Source organism: Perca fluviatilis, chromosome 2 (genome assembly GCF_010015445.1).
Source record: "Perca fluviatilis chromosome 2, GENO_Pfluv_1.0, whole genome shotgun sequence".
Lineage (NCBI taxonomy): Eukaryota > Metazoa > Chordata > Actinopteri > Perciformes > Percidae > Perca > Perca fluviatilis.
Window position 1 is genome coordinate 24103898 of NC_053113.1, and position 18269 is coordinate 24122166.

Genomic DNA, 18269 nt, shown 5'->3' on the forward strand with positions numbered 1-18269 from the left:
TGCAGAACATAGTACATTTTGAGTGAAAATGATCATTGATACTGTGTGATTCTCCCCTTTGAATCTATTTACAGTAAAATCTTTATCTAGCTGCCAGTAAGTTGCTGTAATATTTACAGCCACCTTGTTAGACTGTGTGTGCCTGTGTGTATGCACTGTGGCACATAATAGAAGCACTGTAGAGCAAGTCAGACAGGCTGGCTTGCTCTCATTGCAAAGTCTTTCTGCTCCATCAAGGAGGCTATTTATACAACTGTTTCTGTGTGTATTTGGGAGCATTTATGTGTTTTTTTGCTACTTGTGTGTCTTTCTGCAAGTGGTTCTTTGTGCATGAATCTTGTGTGTTCTGTATTATTGTGTGAGTTTCTGAGTGTCTGTGAGTGAGTTTGCGTGTGTTGCTTTACCCTGGCGGACCGTGTCATGTCACAGTGACCAGAAAGCAATTATCGGTGTGTTGCTGCTTTGTGGAGGACCTCCTACACTCCCCTCGTCCTGCTCAGAGAGAGCAAGTGAGAGCAAGAGGCAAGATAGAATAAAAAAAAAACAAAGCCACAGAAAGAGAGGAAGAAATAGATGAAGAAAGACGAAGAGAGACAGTAAAGAGAAGGATAAATAAAGGAGAGAGAGAAACAATGAGAGTATACGAGATCAAGGGAAACAACGACTCAGAGGAGAGGAATGTCAGACTGACAGTAGAAGCAAGGGAAGTAATAATGCAAAGTACTTAGTATACTAATGGTAATAATACCGATAAGCAATTTGATTTTTCTCAAACAAAATCTATTGCAAATACCACATAAATAAAATGCATAGACCAGGCATTCTCTCTCATACCAACAGCTGTGTCAAGAGAAGCCATCAAACCAGAGACCTCCATGACAAGTATGTTTGATGGATTCTACTGCATGTAATGTCCCTGATGAGCCACTAAATGTACAAGCCATAGAGTGATATTGAATGGGTATATATTTGCCAGTGATACAAACACAGATTTTATATTCTGCAGTGGCCACTTGCTTATTGTTTTCACTAGGCAGCAAACCTAAGGCTCAGTGATATCACTGGCAGCAAGCATCACAGCTGTGAACAGGTAATAATGGCACATTTAACTTACTTGTGTACTATATCAATATGACTGATACAAATGCTTTAATGCTAATATTTAATACAATTGCTAACATTAACTGGACAAGCTTCTGCCGTGTCATTCAGTCGTCTGTCCTACACGTGTCTAACGGAACAAATGCACTTCCATTTTAAGCAGTACAAGCCGAGCCTGACACTGACCGTGTAAAGCCTTGCGCTTCATCAGCACTTTATGTCCTTAGCTGCGGCCGCACTGTACAATTATTTTGTGAAAAAAGTGATGTTTCCAGAAAATAGTGGCATGTCTCAAGTTATTCACTATTCATACTTGGAACTCAAGTGCTTTTCTCTTGCGTGATATCCACTCCTGCCTGAAGCTGCAGTAAGTCCAGCGCTTAAGTCTGAAGTTGTTGGCCTGACATACAGTAAGACCTAAATATTGCAGTTAAGCATTTCTTCCAGGTCAGTTTTTTTTATAAATGCATTGACTATGAAGATGTTTTCTTAATTTGCTTGTGTTTCATTAAGTCGCAGTGCATAAATGTGAATGTGCAGAGCAAAACAACACTCCCTACTTTTGCAAGATCACAGTTCACAAGTTCAGATTAAAGCGGGTAGAAATTAACCATATATAGCCGACAACATGCTCACTCATATGGAGCGGTCTAACCCGGACTTGTTATTGTTCTTGGTGACTTCAACAAAGTTAATCTCAACCATGAACTCCCCAAATACAAACAGTTTATTAAATGTTCAACCAGAGAGGAGAATATTTTGGTTCACTGTTACACTGCAATCAGCAATGCATACCACGCTGTCCCCTGCACTGGCCGGGGACAGTGACCACGTCATGGTCCACCTGATTCCCTCATACAGGCAAAAATTTAAACTTTTTAAACTTGTTGTGAGGACATCTAAGAAGTGGACCAGTGAAGTTGTGGCGGATCTTCAGGTGTGTTTGGACTATACAGACTGAGATGTTTTCAGGACTGCTACCAACAGTCTGGATGTCTACACAGAGCGTACCATCACGCACCACATTGAGGTACAACAATGACAAGCCCTGGTTCCCAGCTTAGTCTATGTCGACTACGTTAAATTTACGGGATAGTTCCGGTGCCGCCAGAAGTTCTGGCTTCAGACAGATCACCAACTACAAACCAAAGGCCCCCGACTCAATCAACGACCTGCGCCGGGCATACGACCTCAACAACTTTTACTGTCATTTTGAAAGACAAGGCAGTCCTGTTACCATCCCCTGTGACTCCATTCACCAGCTCCAGCCCTCCAGCCCCACCTGCCTCGCCTCAACAGGGGCCAGGGCCTGTTCATCCCTGCCCACCCCAGAGCCCCCCATTCCCCCCTCCACAACAACGACCCTCTCCCTCCAAGAGAGACAAGTTAACAGAACTTTCAAAAAACAGAACCCCCGCAAAGCAGATTCAAGAGGTTTATTGTCATATGCACAGTAAAGAAAACTTACAACATGCAATGAAAAGCTTGCTTTGCCAATATTGTGTGGTTATGAAGTCTTTTGAGCGCCCCACTCCAGGGGTCTCATTTATAAATGTGGCGTACGAACAAAACCCAACCTTTTCTTTTTTTTTTTTTTACACGCGTGATGTTCTCGTGGTGGGTATATTTATATCTGCTGTATACAGCGTAGACATACACGTGGATAGCTGAAAATGCGTACAGATAACACGCCATTTGGCTTTAGGAAAGTAGTGTGTATGTTTACGCAAAGTCATGATGCCATGTTGAAATACAGCCGTTAAGCTCTCACGCAATCGTTACCCTTAATGTCCTCATTATCAGTCTGAACTTTAATACTGTTTGTGACCAAACCTGCATGAAGAAAAGCGTTTGCCTATTACACTATTACATTCTTTCGTCTACAAATTGTATCTCGGGGTGGGGGATACCACTAGTTAATTCTGTGATTTTGGCAAGGTGTTAACAATCACAAATTGTTGTAAACATATAAATAGTGCAGTGACCCTCATGCACAGTACTGCACGATGGCACTGCTGACCTTGCAGGAGGACTAACCCCCAATGGAAGAATCAGGAGAGAAAGAGACGTCAGGGACCTTGACGATGACTGGCTAATATGCCGATTTAGAGTCCCTAAAGCTGTGCTCTTGGATCTATGTACTGAATTGGGTCCAGTAGAGAGCGCAACGCGCCGGAACCGTGCCATCCCGGTCCATCCCAGTCCATCCTGGTTCAAATACAGGTCCTCGCCACTCTGGGGGCAACCGGCTGTTTCCAGAGGGAAATGTTAGACAGCTGTCAGACAAGTGTTTTTTATTTTTATAAATATTATATATAATCTTCAACTTTATCACTAAAGCTTGTTTGGATATAATATATAGTTCTGTTAAATCTAGGTGTGGTATATCGAAGCTGTCCCCGAGTGCCGTAATGCCTGCCGTTTTGGACGGTATTATTAATATAGGTAGTCTCGTTTAAGAACAGGCCGAAATTATAATTCAATTTACAGCAATTCATCAGCGTCTGAGAAGTTTTTTGCTTTTTCTCCGCCAGTCATGATTCGGCGACGAAAGAACAACTGCCAGGGTCATTGACATACTGATCAGCATTCATGTGGTGCTTTGCATTGACTATTTATGGTTAAAAATGGGCGTGTACAGGGCGGGATAAGACTCTTATCCCGCCCTGTACACTTAAGAGGCTGATTCGTGTATGCACACTTGTGGGTAATCTGTGATTTATAAAGGGAACATTGCTTACAGATGTGCGTATGCACGGTAGGCACTGTGGAGTCCTTTCACTTCCTGGGCTCCATCAACTCCCAAGACCTCAAGTTGGAGCTGAATATCAGCTCCCTCATCATCAAAAAAGACCAGCAGAGATATAGATACTTCCTGCGGCAGCTGATGAAGTTCAACCTGCCAAAGACAATGATGGTTTCTACACTGCCATCATCGAGTCCATCCTCACCTGCTCCATCACCATCTGGTACGCTGCTGCCACCGCCAAGACAAGGACAGACTACGGCATATTATCCACTCTGCTGAGAAGGTGAATGTCTGCAATCTGCCATTTCTCCAGGACCTGTACAACTCGAGGACGCTGAGGCGGTTGGGAAAGATTGTGGCCGATCCCTTTCACCCCGGTCACAAACTCTTTGAACCCCTCCCCTCTGGCAGGAGGCTGCAGTCCATCAGGACCAAAACCTTTCCTTCTGACTTCAGCCTCATTAACAAAGCCCCAGACCCCCACTGACATAGACTCTTAATCAGAAATCCTGCACATTCTTTTGCACATCCCTCAACATTTTTGCCCATCCTGCACTAATCCATACAGCCTCTTTTTTCTTAAACAGTTATTTTATACATAGTTGTTTCTGTATTTATTGGTTGTTTATTTGATATTAATGTTTAACCCTCCTGTTGTCTTCGGGGTAAAATATAACCCATTTTCCAAAAATGTCTACAGTATATCAGAAATTTGGGTTTCTTTCAACCAAATTGCCAAAAATTAACATGGATGGTTCCATTTAACGCTCTTCTCAAGTAAAATGAAGGATCAGTATACTACTTTTATTGAATTTTGGGTGTTTTATTCAATTTTATAGCATATTTCTGCTTTTTAAACTAAAAAATTAGGTTTAGTGTCTATGAATTCCAAGAATAAGTGTAAAACTCATTGTTTGAGTTGGTAGTAGTGGGGAAAAAAGCGTCAAACGTAAAAGTGACTAAAATGTCGAAAAAAGGGTCAAAAACTTAGAAAGAAAAGTTGAAAAAGCAACACAATGTCAAGAACATTGAAAAAACAACAACTTAAAAAAAAGTGTCAACATTTCTTTAGCCGGGAGGACAATACAAGGGTTAATATGACCCTTGTATTGCACCAACAACCAAGGCAAATTCCTTGTAAGTGTTACTTACTTGGTGATTTCTGATTCTGATATTCTGCAAAAGGACTACTGTGTTTATTAAATGCTTGTTTACTAATTAGTTTTTTTAATTGCTGTATAAACATTGTACCATAACTGTCAATGTGAAAATGGACAGACAGTGAAGGGAGGAAACGATACAGCAGCTACTTTGTGTCAGACACACAATAAAGACTGCCAGACGGTGGTGTACAGTTTCATGGTTTTCCTTGAGCACAAACTTCCTCATACTCCCTTCTTCTCAACACACTCCCCTTTCTCATTTTCAACTGCTTTCTTGTGTCTCAATTTCCCACCTTGTTTTGTTTTTTTCATCCTACTGTACGTCTCACTCTTCCTCCTCACCTCTTTTATGAGCTACTCTCATGTTTCTGTCTGGAACTTCTGTCTTTCTTTGGTCCTCCTCCACCTCCTTTTTGTTTCTCCTTCCAATCGTGTCACTCTCATAGATGGATTCATTTGGTGTAGGGTTTCCTCCATTGCTCAAGTGTGAAGTAACAATGTGATAGAAGCCTGGCTTTGAGCTGGCGTTATGTGCAGGCAAGCTTTTGTTAAAGGGGTGATAGAATGCAAAACCGATTTTACCTTGTCATAGTTGAAAAACGACAGTTTGGAGGGTAAATAGGACATACATAGAACCTCAAAATCCCATTGACACCTCTTTCCTCTGCAAATCTCACAATATGAAACTGCTGCTAAAAACGGGCGAATCTCAACAAAGCTAAAAGTTGACGTCAACTCCTCAACTCCGAGTCTTTGTCACGCCCCAACATTTACATAGGCTACACCACTGACCTGAGGTCAGCTTAGTCTTATGAATCTAGGTCATGAAGATCTCAGAAATGTTGCACATTGTTCGTCCACTATTTAATTACTAAATTCACTTCTGAGACTTTTTTATGCAAGAAATCAACTATGTAAAGGTCAAATATGGGCCGTTTTAAGAAAATGTATGGCTAATTTGTCTGACTGTGTGTCGCAGTTCAGCAGGAGCTCAGCAGGCTAACGTGAGAGCGGCCGGGGCTGTCTCGCCGCCCGGCGTGTCCTCCTTCACAGACCCCGGCTCTCTGTGAGCTAGATGGATCTCCGTCACAACCGGAAGCCCGCGGTGCTCCATAACCGCGCAAAGTCACCATTTCTGGGTTACTGGACTACCAAATGCTGAGGCCCTGACGGAGCTGCAGGGCCTGCAGCTAGCCGCGATCTTTACCCATAGGATTTAAGGGACACCAGCAGCTAACGAAACCCCTCATATTCACAAAAATGGCATAAAAAAGTCTCAGAAGTGAATTTAGTAACAAAACATTGCAGTGTCTGAAATATGAGCCCTGCTGTCTCGTCTCCAATGTATGTGTATGTGGTTCCTCAACCAATCAGCCATATTTGGAAGAAAAGCTCTCGTTCGCAATAGGTCCAAAACATGCATAAGGGCCCATAAAATAGCAACCGGGCAAATTTCCCAATCAATGTTACATACCCCATTAGGAGACCTTAAGGAACAGTGTGAAATACCATATATAATCATTCTATCACCCCTTTAACTTTTACAGCATCTTCATCATGTCAAGTAAACTTAAAGCTGTGTGTGTGTGTGTGTGTGTGTGTGTGTGTGTGTGTGTGTGTGTGTGTGTGTGTGTGTGTGTGTGTGTGTGTGTGTGTGTGTGTGTGTGTGTGTGTGTGTGTGTGTGTGTGTGTGTGTGTGTGTGTGTGTGTGTGTGTGTGTGTGTGTGTGTGTGTGTGTGTGTGTGTGTGAGAGAGAACAGTGCTGAGAGAGGAGCTGAGGCATTCCAGTGTGGAGTTACAGAACATGAGAGAAGAGAAAGAGTGCCTAACTCAGCAGCTGATGTAAGTGTCTACAGCATGTGGTAAAACACACACACTCACACACACATATATATGAAAAACATGCACAGATTGGGACACAGGTGGATTTTTGGATGTGAAATATGCTGGGTGGAGAACAGGTCACCGCAGGTCTTGGCTCTTTTTATAATTTTCCTCTACCAATCAAAACCTTCTGAACAGCTCCACTGGCACCGCCCAAACCAGGAAATGCTCACGTTCCACATACCAGGCCTGCTAAGCTGCAACAACAGAGGATTTGACTTGTATACACTCACACAAAGGTCTAGTCAGGGGTTTAGGACTTCAGAAAAACATATACCCCTGCTTTAGAAAAAAATGCTGATGAGTCAGTTCAAACATTTAGCAATTATTATTATTATTTTTTTACTTTTTACCTGGAACTGCAGACACAAATACACACACACACACAACTACTGACACACACCCTGAAAACATACTGCACAAATGCACCTAAAGATTTTAAACACCTACGTTTTCATTAGCCCTAGCATTTGTGAAGTTGTCATGTAAATTTGAGTAAAACATATTTTTTAACCTCGCTAATGGCATGGCTTTATGGATGGCAATGTCGGTCGGTATGTTGGTCCAGACTGAAATATCTCAACAGCTATTGGATAGACATTACAGTACAGACACTCATGGTCCCAAGAGGATGAATCCTGAAGTATTGGATTGATTGCCATGACATTTGGTTCACATACTCATGGCACCCTCAGGAAGAATTGTAATTGCTCAGGTCAAAAGTTTATTTTGTCTAATAATTTGGTTTATGACTAAATACCTGTAAAACTAATGACAGTCCCATCAGCCTAGGCTGTACTTTGTGTTGAGTACTAGCAGATTAGTAAGCATTCGCATGTTAAAGAGCATCACTAAGATGTGAACATGGTAAACATTATACCTGCTAAACATCAGCATGTTAGCATTGTCATTGTGAGCATGTTTAGCATTTAGCTCAAAGCACTGCTGTGCCTAATTACAGCTTCACAGAGTTGCTAGCATGGCTGCAGACTTTTGTTGTTTATTTTATGAGCGTCATAAATTATAATTATTAAATATTTAACATTTTACTCAAATATATATCACTCCTAAAAATCTCCTGTCTTTTGTGACCCTATGTTGGGTTCTGACTCCAAGTTTCAAAAGCTGTTAAGTAAATTATGGCACAGCACATGGCAATCAAAATGTTTTTAGTTTGTGGAAAAAACTGACTAAATTCCAATGTACTTCTTAAAAACAGAAGTACTTACTCCATGGACACTGTATGCAGGGTTTTCTCTGTTAACGACTTGCTATCTACTGTTATCACAAGCAAAAGAATGTTGAGCTGGTCACTCTTTAGGTCAAGTTTAGCCATCCATTAAAACATTTTTTTTTCTCTCTCCAAGAATTCCAAATGGATAAATTATTCCATATTTGGTCCTCTTCTGACATTTGTTTGCACTGAACAGTGGCAACTTTTACAAATGTTTGCACATGTCCCACATTCTGATGTATAGTGTTATTTTTAAGCAATAGAGGATGTTTTTTAATCTTGTGAGTGACGTCATGATATTAGAAAAATTAACCACTTCAAACATGCACACACAGACACACACATGGGCAAACACCCACAGAAATAGACAAAAACACAGACATCCCCCTACACAAAGGGAGTAAATGTTAAATGTTGCTGCTATCTGATAATCAGAATATTAAAGGACTACTTGACCTGACAATCTGCAGATGAAGCTCTCATTTGTGCACTCCCTTTATAACATCCTCATCAGTCTCTCTTTCTCACTCTCAAATGTTTTTGTCATAAATCTTTGTTTTTGACCTTTAGAAATAACAGATTTTCTCTCTCTCTCTCTCTCTCTCTCTCTCTCTCTCTTTTTCATCAGTTTCAAAGTGCTCAGTTACGGGAAAGACTATGCAGTGTGTGTGGTAGAGTCGAATGTATGTGTACGACTTTTTGATAGAATCATTTTAAGTTGAGGTTAAATTATAATTACGAGGTTAAAACGATGTTTTCAGTCATGCGACCCATCCAGACATATAGGAGGAGGAGAAGGCAGGTGTACTCAAGGCTGTGTGTGTGTGTGTGTGTGTGTGTGTGTGTGTGTGTGTGTGTGTGTGTGTGTGTGTGTGTGTGTGTGTGTGTGTGTGTGTGTGTGTGTGTGTGTGTGTGTGTGTGTGTGAGAGTGTGTGTGTGTGTGAGTGTGTGTGTGTGAGAGTGTGAGTGTGTGAGAGTGTGAGTGTGTGAGCAGCTCAACTCAGCTGTCTAATATGTACACATCAGCACTGTACAATATTTAATATCAACTGTAGGCCAATGTTATCCAAAGGACAATATTTTTTAACAACAATTTCTAATTTAATATTTTTACATAAATTGTTTGTAAGGGTAATCTGTTGAAATGCTGTTTTAATCGGAGTCATGTCAATTTCATCAGTCACACTTTAGGGTCCTTGCACTCTGAATCAAAAATTTTCGTCCAAAATGTAATTTAAAAAAAACTAGTTTAACAACACCCCTCTAGCTTTACATCTTGGGTTCTGATAATAATTACAATTTTAGATACATAAAAGGTAAAGTATACTGTAAAGTACAGGCTAATATTGAGAAAATATTAGATGTAATAATTTTAATTAATTTTGAGTTTCAGGCAAAAAGACAATCACAAAATGCAATGGCGGAGGACATGGAGTTTAGAAGTACAGTGGCAATACCACACTGTAAAAATACTCAGTTAAAAGGGGTGATAGAATGAAAAACCAATTTTACCTTGTCATAGTTAAATAATGACAGTTTAGTGGGTAACTAGGACATACATAGAACCTCTAAATCCCATTGACACCTCTTTCCTCTGCAAATCTCACAATTTGAAACTGCCTCTGAAAACGGGAAAATCTCAACGAGCCGCCTAGTTGACGTCAACTCGGCAGCTCCTCCTCATTTGGCTCTAGTCTCTCTCTTTGTCACGCCCCAACATTTACATAGGCTACACAACTGACCTGAGATCAGTTAGTCTTCTGAATCTAGGTCGGGCAGATCTCAGAAATTGTATACATTGTTCATCTGCTATTTTACCATTAAATTCACTTCTGAGACTTTTTTTATGCGAGAAATCAACTATGTAGAGGTCAAATATGGGCCGTTTTACGAAATTGTATGTCTAATTGCAAATTTTGTCCGACTGTGTGTCGGAGTTCAGCGGCCGGTGCTGCCTGTGTTGCTGCCTTGCCGCCTGGCCTGCCTTCCCTCACAGACCCCGGCCTGCTGTGAGGTAGATTGAGCTCTGTCAAGGCTGGCAGCCCACGGCACTTCATACCCGCGCAAAGTCACCGTTTTGTGGGTTAATGGACTACCAAATGCCGCTGCCTGGACAGAGTTCCAGGGCCTGCAGCTCCCCTCTTCCTGCTAAATGGCGGGTGTGTGTGTGCGTGAGAGCACAGTCAGCGAGCTTGTTACGCCAGCAATCTCTTACCACAGGTTCCAGGTAATCTTATAATGTGTGTAATTATAATGTGTTGAGTTATTTAAACAAACGATCGGTGAAATAAACGCCTCTTGTCCGCGAGTCTAGCTAGCTAGCCTCCTCTTAGAATTCCTCTGAAATTCACAAAAATTTATAAAATTTAAATCGGGCACCATTGTTAGCTTTATAAGACCTTGGGGTAGAGGTTATATAAGTGGCGTGACGAAATTCAAACTGTAAATAAACTCTAATTACGCAGAAAATGAAGCTAACGAAACCCGTAGTGTTCACAAAAATTCATTAAATTGAAATCTGACACCATTGTTGTTGCTTTATAAGTGGCGTGACGAAATTCAAACTGTAAATATACTGTAGTTATGTTGAAAGTGTAGCTAGCTAGCCGCGATATTTTCCCATTGTATTGAATGGGACACATAGCTAGCTAGCCGCTCCTCCTAACAAGACCCCTCACGTTCATAAAAATGCCTTAAATTCAAATCAGACTGTTAGCTTTGTAAGACCTTGGGATAGCTGTGATATAAGTGCCGTGACGAAATTCAAACTGTAATTAAAGCTGCGAGCAGCAATGGACGGGCCCTCGCACCTCGGCGCGCGTCGGGGTTACCGGCGGACGCCGCTTCTTGCGACCGTGCATTCGCGCGGCACTCAGACGCCGCAAATCGTCAACAATGAAAAGGGAACTCCCCACCGAGTTCAACGATACCTCACACAAGACTCTACGTCATATGGTTCATTAGCAGTGAAAAGGGGCGTGGCCAAAGCATAGGGGGCGGGCCAAACCATCACCAATTAAAAAGGAAGTCTCTGCTGAGTTCAATGATACCTCACACAAGACTCTACCTTAGATGGGTCAGCATTTATGAAAGGGGGCGTGGCTTAAACATAGGGGGCAGGCCAAACCATCACCAATGAAGAAGGAAGTCTCTGCTGAGTTCAATGACACCTCACACAAGACTCTACCTTAAACGGTTCAAATGTTATGAAAGGGGCCGTGGCCTGCGTACGTGGGCGTGGTCATATTATAGGCGGCGGCTCAGTATCACATGTAGACCACACATTCTGAGTTTCATGTAAATCGGATGATGTTTGTCATATAAGGCGCATTTCCTGGTGCCAGCGGGGGGCGCTATGACCAAAAGTCAATTTTGGCCTGTAGGTGTCCTCAGGCCAGACCCTTGTCAATCATGAGAAATTTCGGGCAGATACGACAATGTACACTCAAGTTACAACCACTTCTTTGTTCATCGCTAAACACTCAAAATGGCCGCCACGCCCACACCGTCTGACGAAAAGTTTTTCTTTTAATAACTTTTCATCTTTAAGGTGTTGGGATGGTACAGACCAAGTTTGAAGTCCATCGGATGAAATCTCTAGGAGGAGTTTGTTAAAGTATAGCACCTTGACTTTTAGAATCAGAAAAGCTTTATTGCCAAGTACATTTTTTACACATACAAGGAATTTGTTTTGGTGTCGTAGGTGCATGTCACACATTATCTAAAATAAGTTAAACAAACAGGTTAACAGAACAGACAATATAAGTGTAAATATATAAATATATGTGTATATATACACACACAGGATGTAATAAAATAAGAGTAACAATTAAGACAAAAAGAGCAGATTAAGTACAGTGGCATGTAGAGCCAGAGGTGGGTGTGGAGAGTGTGGGTGGTTTCCCAGCCTTGTTAATAAGGCTAGTGCCGGAGGGGAAAAAGCTGTCCTTGTGACGTGAGGTTTTGGTCCTGATGGACCTCAGCCTCCTGCCAGAGGGGAGTGGCTCAAAGAGTTTGTGTCCGGGGTGGGAGTGGTCAGCCACAATCTTTCCAGCACGCTTCAGAGTCCTGGTGGCGTAAAGGTCCTGGAGCGGCGGGAGATTGCAGCCAATCACCTTCTCAGCTGACCGAATGACACGCTGCAGTCTGCCCTTGTCCTTGGCAGTGGCAGCAGCGTACCAGATGGTGATGGAGGATGTGAGGATGGACTCAATGATGGCTGTGTAGAAGTGCACCATCATTGTCATTGGCAGGTTGAATTTCTTCAGCTGCCGCAGGAAGTACATCCTCTGTTGTCCTTTCTTGACGAGGGAGCTGATGTTCAGCTCCCACTTGAGGTCCTGGGAGATTGTAGTTCCCAGGAAGCGGAAAGTCACTGAGTGTGATGGGGGCAGGTGGGGCTGAATTCTTCTTTAAGTCCACAACCATCTCCACTGTCTTTAGAGCGTTGAGCTCTAGGTTGTTTTGCTTGCACCACTTCACCTTTAGGCCTACTTCCTGTTGCCACTAGGGGGCGCTATGACTTTCAGTAAATATTGGCCCTTAATTGTCCTCAGGGTTGGACTCTTATGAATCCTGAAAAGTTTTGACCCAGTTGGACAACGTACACTCAAGTTACACCCACTTCCTGTTTCGGCGGCGAAACGCACAAAATGGCCGCCCCGCCACGGCCACGCCCTATGATGAAAAGTTTTTCTTTTAACAACTTTTCATCTTTAACATCTTAAGATGGCACAGACCGAGTTTGAAGTTGATCGGATGAATTCTCTAGGAGGAGTTCGTTAAAGTACGACATGTGCAAATGGCCAAAATCACACTAATTTCGAACATTCAATTCAAAATGGCGGACTTTCTGTTGGGTTTAGGTTATGGCTCTAATGAAGTTTTTTGTACATCCTGACATGATACATATGTGTACCAAGTTTCGTGAGTCTAATTTTCACCAGACTTGATGCGACCGCCAAATTTGGTGAGTTTTTGAATATGTTAAGCCCCTCACAAAGGCAATTAATTTGACGGGAAAAAGAAAAAACAATAATTCCTTCAGTTTCAATAGGGCCTTCGCCGCTGTCGGCACTCGGGCCCTAAATATATTATAGTTATGCCGGCAGCCAGCCGCGGAGCCCCGGTAGTGCAGTAATCCACAAAGGGTGACTTTGTCCTGGGTATGGAGCCCAGCAGGCTGCCGCTTTCTCGTCAGAGAAAAGTGTGGAGTGTGGAGCTCCTAAAGTCCGACACGTCTTACCAAATTTGCAATTAGCCATCAATTTTCATAAAACGGCCCATATTTGAGCTTTATATAGTTGATTTCTCGCATAACAAAAGTCTCAGAAGTGAATTTGGTAACGAAACATTGCAGTGTCTGGAATATGAGATTAAGTCGTGTCTCTAATCTGTGTGTATGGGGATTTGCTCAACCAATCAGCGCAGCTCATCTAAATATTCATGAGCATACAATATTTGGAAGAAAAGCTCTTGTTAGAAATGGGGCCAAAACACAGGGATGCATAAGGGCCAATAAAATATCAACCAGGCCATTTTCAGCCCAACCAATGTTACACACCCCATTAGGAGACCATAAGGAACAGTGTGAAATACCCTATATAATCATTCTATCACCCCTTTAAAGTGCAGTGTGTGTGTGTGTATCCTTCCAGTTTTACCATGCATTAAATCCGCTCCAGAGCTTCACAAACCTGTGATGCTCGCTCAAGATCCAAGAACAAAAAGTACCAGTTTGTTTGTGTGCAAGAGGTGTTGCCATGACAGCTGCCCAACCTTTGACCCCCACCTCCATCAAACATCAGTGTTCCGCACCTGTTGCGTTTCTGTGGCGCCAGCTCCATTGCCTTGGAAACGCACATACACACATAATTCAGGGGCAGTCTAAGGACAGTTAGCGGCTGTGGAATCCTTCTGATCCTAGCATGCAATCTTATCAGCATGCCAGAGAGACACTCAATGGCAGCTAGTTTTGTCATGACACACACACAGACAGACACACACACACACACACACACACACACACATACACATAGACGTACACTTACTTACTGACACACCTTGTTTTCAATCTTGATTTTACACCTGACTGTTCTTGTATTCACAATATTTGTACATCAACTTCCTTTTCATGTGAATAGTACTGGTTATGAAGCTTGTATGATGTGATGATCACCTTTTGCTGTTACCTGACTTAGAACTGATACCATTGGTCACTGAACAAGTCCATGATGATGGACTGTTACAGTATGCACTTTCCCCTAGGGCACTTTGACAGCATTTGTGAAAAAGGATCACAGAGAGCGTCACAAACCCTTTCCTGTAACGTCTGGATGACATGTACGTCAAAGGTGTTGGGAAGCTTCCTGCTGCATTGGGATTGGCAGGAGACGCTGAGCTCATCCTTTCATCAGAGGATGAACACATGGATCATCCAACACAGATGCGGGCCAGGTTGAAAGGATGGATTAGAGGGAAGAGAGGGATAGATGAAAGACAGGATGGATGCGCTGAGCAAGGGGGGAAGATGAAAGAGTGGATGATGGAATGAGTGAAGGTCAAGAGAGAGAGAGCAAAGGATAGATGTGATTGATGTGATACAGCTTGTTTTCATAAGTCTGATGCGCCTGTGCATGCACAGTGTGTCTCGGCAGTAAAATAACTATTGATCCCAGGGTTTATCCAAGGACCTCATTTCCCACAAGATCTTGCTCTGCCATTTGCCTGACACACACCCACTCCCTCACCCTGTTTATCTATTAGATAAAATCGGTCACAGCCCTTCAGGTAGGAGGATGTCTTTTTTCCCTCCTCTTTCTCAGATTCAAAAATAAATCTCACCCTCTTGTTTCTCTCTCTCTCTTCCTCTGGGCTCTGTTATCATGTGAGCACATGCCGCACAAGAAATGGTATTTTCCTGAAATGCAGAGAGGCTTTTCCCGCTAATGTGGCTGTTTGGTATTTGGTGACTTGCCATACACCACAATGGGAGGAGAGGCTCGGCAGGGTGTTACTGGTACATTACAATTTCAGTGTCAAGATTCACCATGTTTTTCGCCGTCTGCCACCCGTCTGCTCGGACTAGATCAACAGCAAAGTATGCTCAGGTTTTTTTCACTTTGATTTGTAGAGTTTTGCTTGTCTGTTTCACAATTGTTTTTTAACAGGCTGACACATCATTAATGCTTGATTCTTATCAGCATCTGTCACTTACAACAGCGGATTAATTCTCCACACAGCCAGCTGAAGGCAGCAGGTATGCGTTCCATCTGCAGTCTGTAATTTGAGTGACGTGCGTTGTCAAGCTGTGATTGACTGTGGTTACCTTGGTTAAGTCTTGTGCAACCAGCACACTTCTTCACGCCTAAACACTACTGGAATTGATTATGATTCATTATTCTACATGGTTCCTTTATGCAGTGCAAGTTATTACAAGTGGAGACAGTGACGTCTTTAGGTCACATTGGACTTACATTTCATGGAAATTCAAAAGACAATTTTACACTGAAACACCTCAGGAACCCTTGGGTTGTCTTTGTAACCTGCCCCCAACATGCCTGCTGATAATATATGATAATAGATTCTTCTTAGTCTCACCTTGTTTCCATGTGCACACTGGGTACATCACATGCCTGCAGCCACACAAACACCCAAAGTGCTTTGCCACTCCTTCGGTGCACTGTGCACTTGACTGCACTTTGAACCCTGCCCTAGGCCTTGCAATAATTCAAAAACACCACCTCCTGTTTTACATTTCTATTTTTCTCAACTCCCTTTTCACCTCTGACAAAAAAAGTCAGAAACAGGAGACCAGAAGATAAAGAATAGTGGAACCAGCAGCTGGTACTCAGATAATGTCATATCTGACTGTGAAGACAGAAAGAGGGGCAAGACAGAGAAAGACGAAGGACAGTGGGCTGTAAAGTATGAACAGTATGCTGTTACTAAATACGCAGAATGTAGGAGCACTCAGGGGCATGCTCTAAATCACCAGTAGCCGTAACAGCATGGGAGGAAAAGAGGGTTAGAGAGAGAGAGAGAGAGAGAGAGAGAGAGAGAGAGAGAGAGAGAGAGAGAGAATGGGATGGAGATGTGTGATGAGAGGTACAAAGAGAGGGAGGCTGATAACTGGTGCCAGACCGATGTGAGTGTATTACTTGGATTGTGTTTGTGTGCATATGGGCCTGTGTCTCTATTTGTAATTCTGTCTGTGGCTCACATATTTGTCTTTTAAAATTTCAAAATATTGCTATTAATATTTGATTTCCAAATATGTGTGGCTTCCAGCATCAGAATGTTTAGTTATCCACTTTAAAGGAACAAAAGCCAACCAGCCTATCGGTATCTGGTACCAAGCAGATATAATAAATTATTAATAGATTGATGAGCCGTACTGGCTGTTTCACTGAATCCACTTTAGTGAAATGTACAAATAATTCCACACAGTTGCCAGAAAAGTCTGTTGTAGATTGGCAGTAAAAACAGGCTGTCTGCCTTTGAGCACAGACGTGCAAGCCCTCTCACTCTGTATCCTCATTGCGTGTGGCTGCAAGGTCACAGGGCTAGATTATTATTACAAATCACACACACACACTCTCAAACACATTAACTGATCATGCCGCCAGAGAGGGGATTAGGCTGGGAAGCTGACAGGGTTAGGAGGGATGGGATAAGTGTGTGTGTGTGTGTGTGTGTGTGTGTGTGTGTGTGTGTGTGTGTGTGTGTGTGTGTGTGTGTGTGTGTGTGTGTGTGTGTGTGTGTGTGTGTGTGTGTGTGTGTGTGTGTGTGTGTGTGTGTGTACCCACACAGTGTGTGCACATTAGGCGGGAGTACCACATACTGTCGTGGCACGCAGAATTGGAATTAAAACTGATTTCCAATTTATTTTCTCAAGAGCGAGGCAGCAGCTGCACATGGAGGAAGAGGTGATTTCAAAAACATAGCCGCACATATAGCTTATTTACTTTGAATATAACAACAAAAAAATAATCTAAATGACTCATGGAAAGCTGCTCAGTTTTAAAATGACAACCAAAAGCATTTTGTAAGCAAAAAGACAGGAAGCTTTCTTGAACTTTTGCTGATCCCAGAGGGAGAGTTCATTGTGAAGCCTCTTCCACTTGGAGATTCAAGCGTAGGAGTACACAGAATAGCAGTTGTATGGATTTGCTATCTTGCTCAAGTACTTTTCAGTGACACTTGAAATTGTAAAAACATACTCCGGAGTAAATATATGTCCACCTGCCTGAATTTGAAATGTGGGTACAATAAATGTGAATTACTTTTTAGGGAAAGAGGAATGGATTATTTTCAGTTTTGTCAGTAGCACTACCCTTGTCAAACATTTACTGACTCAACAAATGGTGAAAATTGAGTGACCATGCCATGCACTTTGTGTCTCCAGGGAGCAGAGGAGACAGTGTGAGCAGCAGCTGTCCCAACAGAAAGACGCTGAGAACGAGCACAGGGAAAAACTACTCAGGTATACTGAGCTCTCCTCTTTCTTTTTCTCTGCACTTTTGCTTTATCTCGCAATAAATTCCTGTTTCTTCCCTTCCCTTTCTTTCTTTTCTTCCTCCAACTTTCCCACAATCCCTGGACTCATCTCACTCACTGTCCTTCAAATCATCCTCCGCCTCTCCTTTATTTATCCATCTCCTTCCTCCCAAATAGAGGTGGGGATATTAGTGTCAGTGGAGATCTGCTCTTGGATCAATTGAGGAGATCTTAGGCTCCATAAAGTGCCGGTGACACTTCAGAGTCTTGTGTGAGGCTGGCGCAACAGATGGAAGCACTCCTTAGTTGGCATGGAGTCATGTTTCACACACTCACACACACACACACACACACACACAGAGGCACGCACATATTGTAGCTATGCAGAGGCACTTCTATTGGAGTGCATCACTCTTATACACAGGCAGACAAGTGTGCATACATGCACAGACAGACATTACACACAGAGCCTCTCATCTTTCCGTGCAGGCGTTAGATATATGTGGGGTGTGTATTTTTTCCCATGGTATCTGCTGGTATTCTTTTTCTAAGCCACTGGCAGCGTGGTGTGTTCAATTACACTGTCGATTTATTTCCCTTCCCACACAGCAGTCTCTGATCTCACCCTCTGGCTCCTATA

The 18269-nt window shown here is 42.6% G+C and overlaps 1 protein-coding gene across 2 annotated transcripts in view; it reads left to right on the forward strand.

Annotated features, from left to right (window-relative positions):
- lekr1 (leucine, glutamate and lysine rich 1) overlaps nucleotides 1-18269 on the forward strand; it is a 97802-nt gene that overhangs the window by 43296 nt on the left and 36237 nt on the right. The window contains exons 6-7 of one of the 2 annotated variants that reach the window (XM_039787498.1): nucleotides 6765-6855; nucleotides 17538-17615. In XM_039787498.1, coding sequence (XP_039643432.1) covers nucleotides 6765-6855; nucleotides 17538-17615 — 169 coding nt within the window. The remainder of the gene's footprint in view (nucleotides 1-6764; nucleotides 6856-17537; nucleotides 17616-18269) is intronic. The other variant, XM_039787508.1, reaches the window with a different exon arrangement.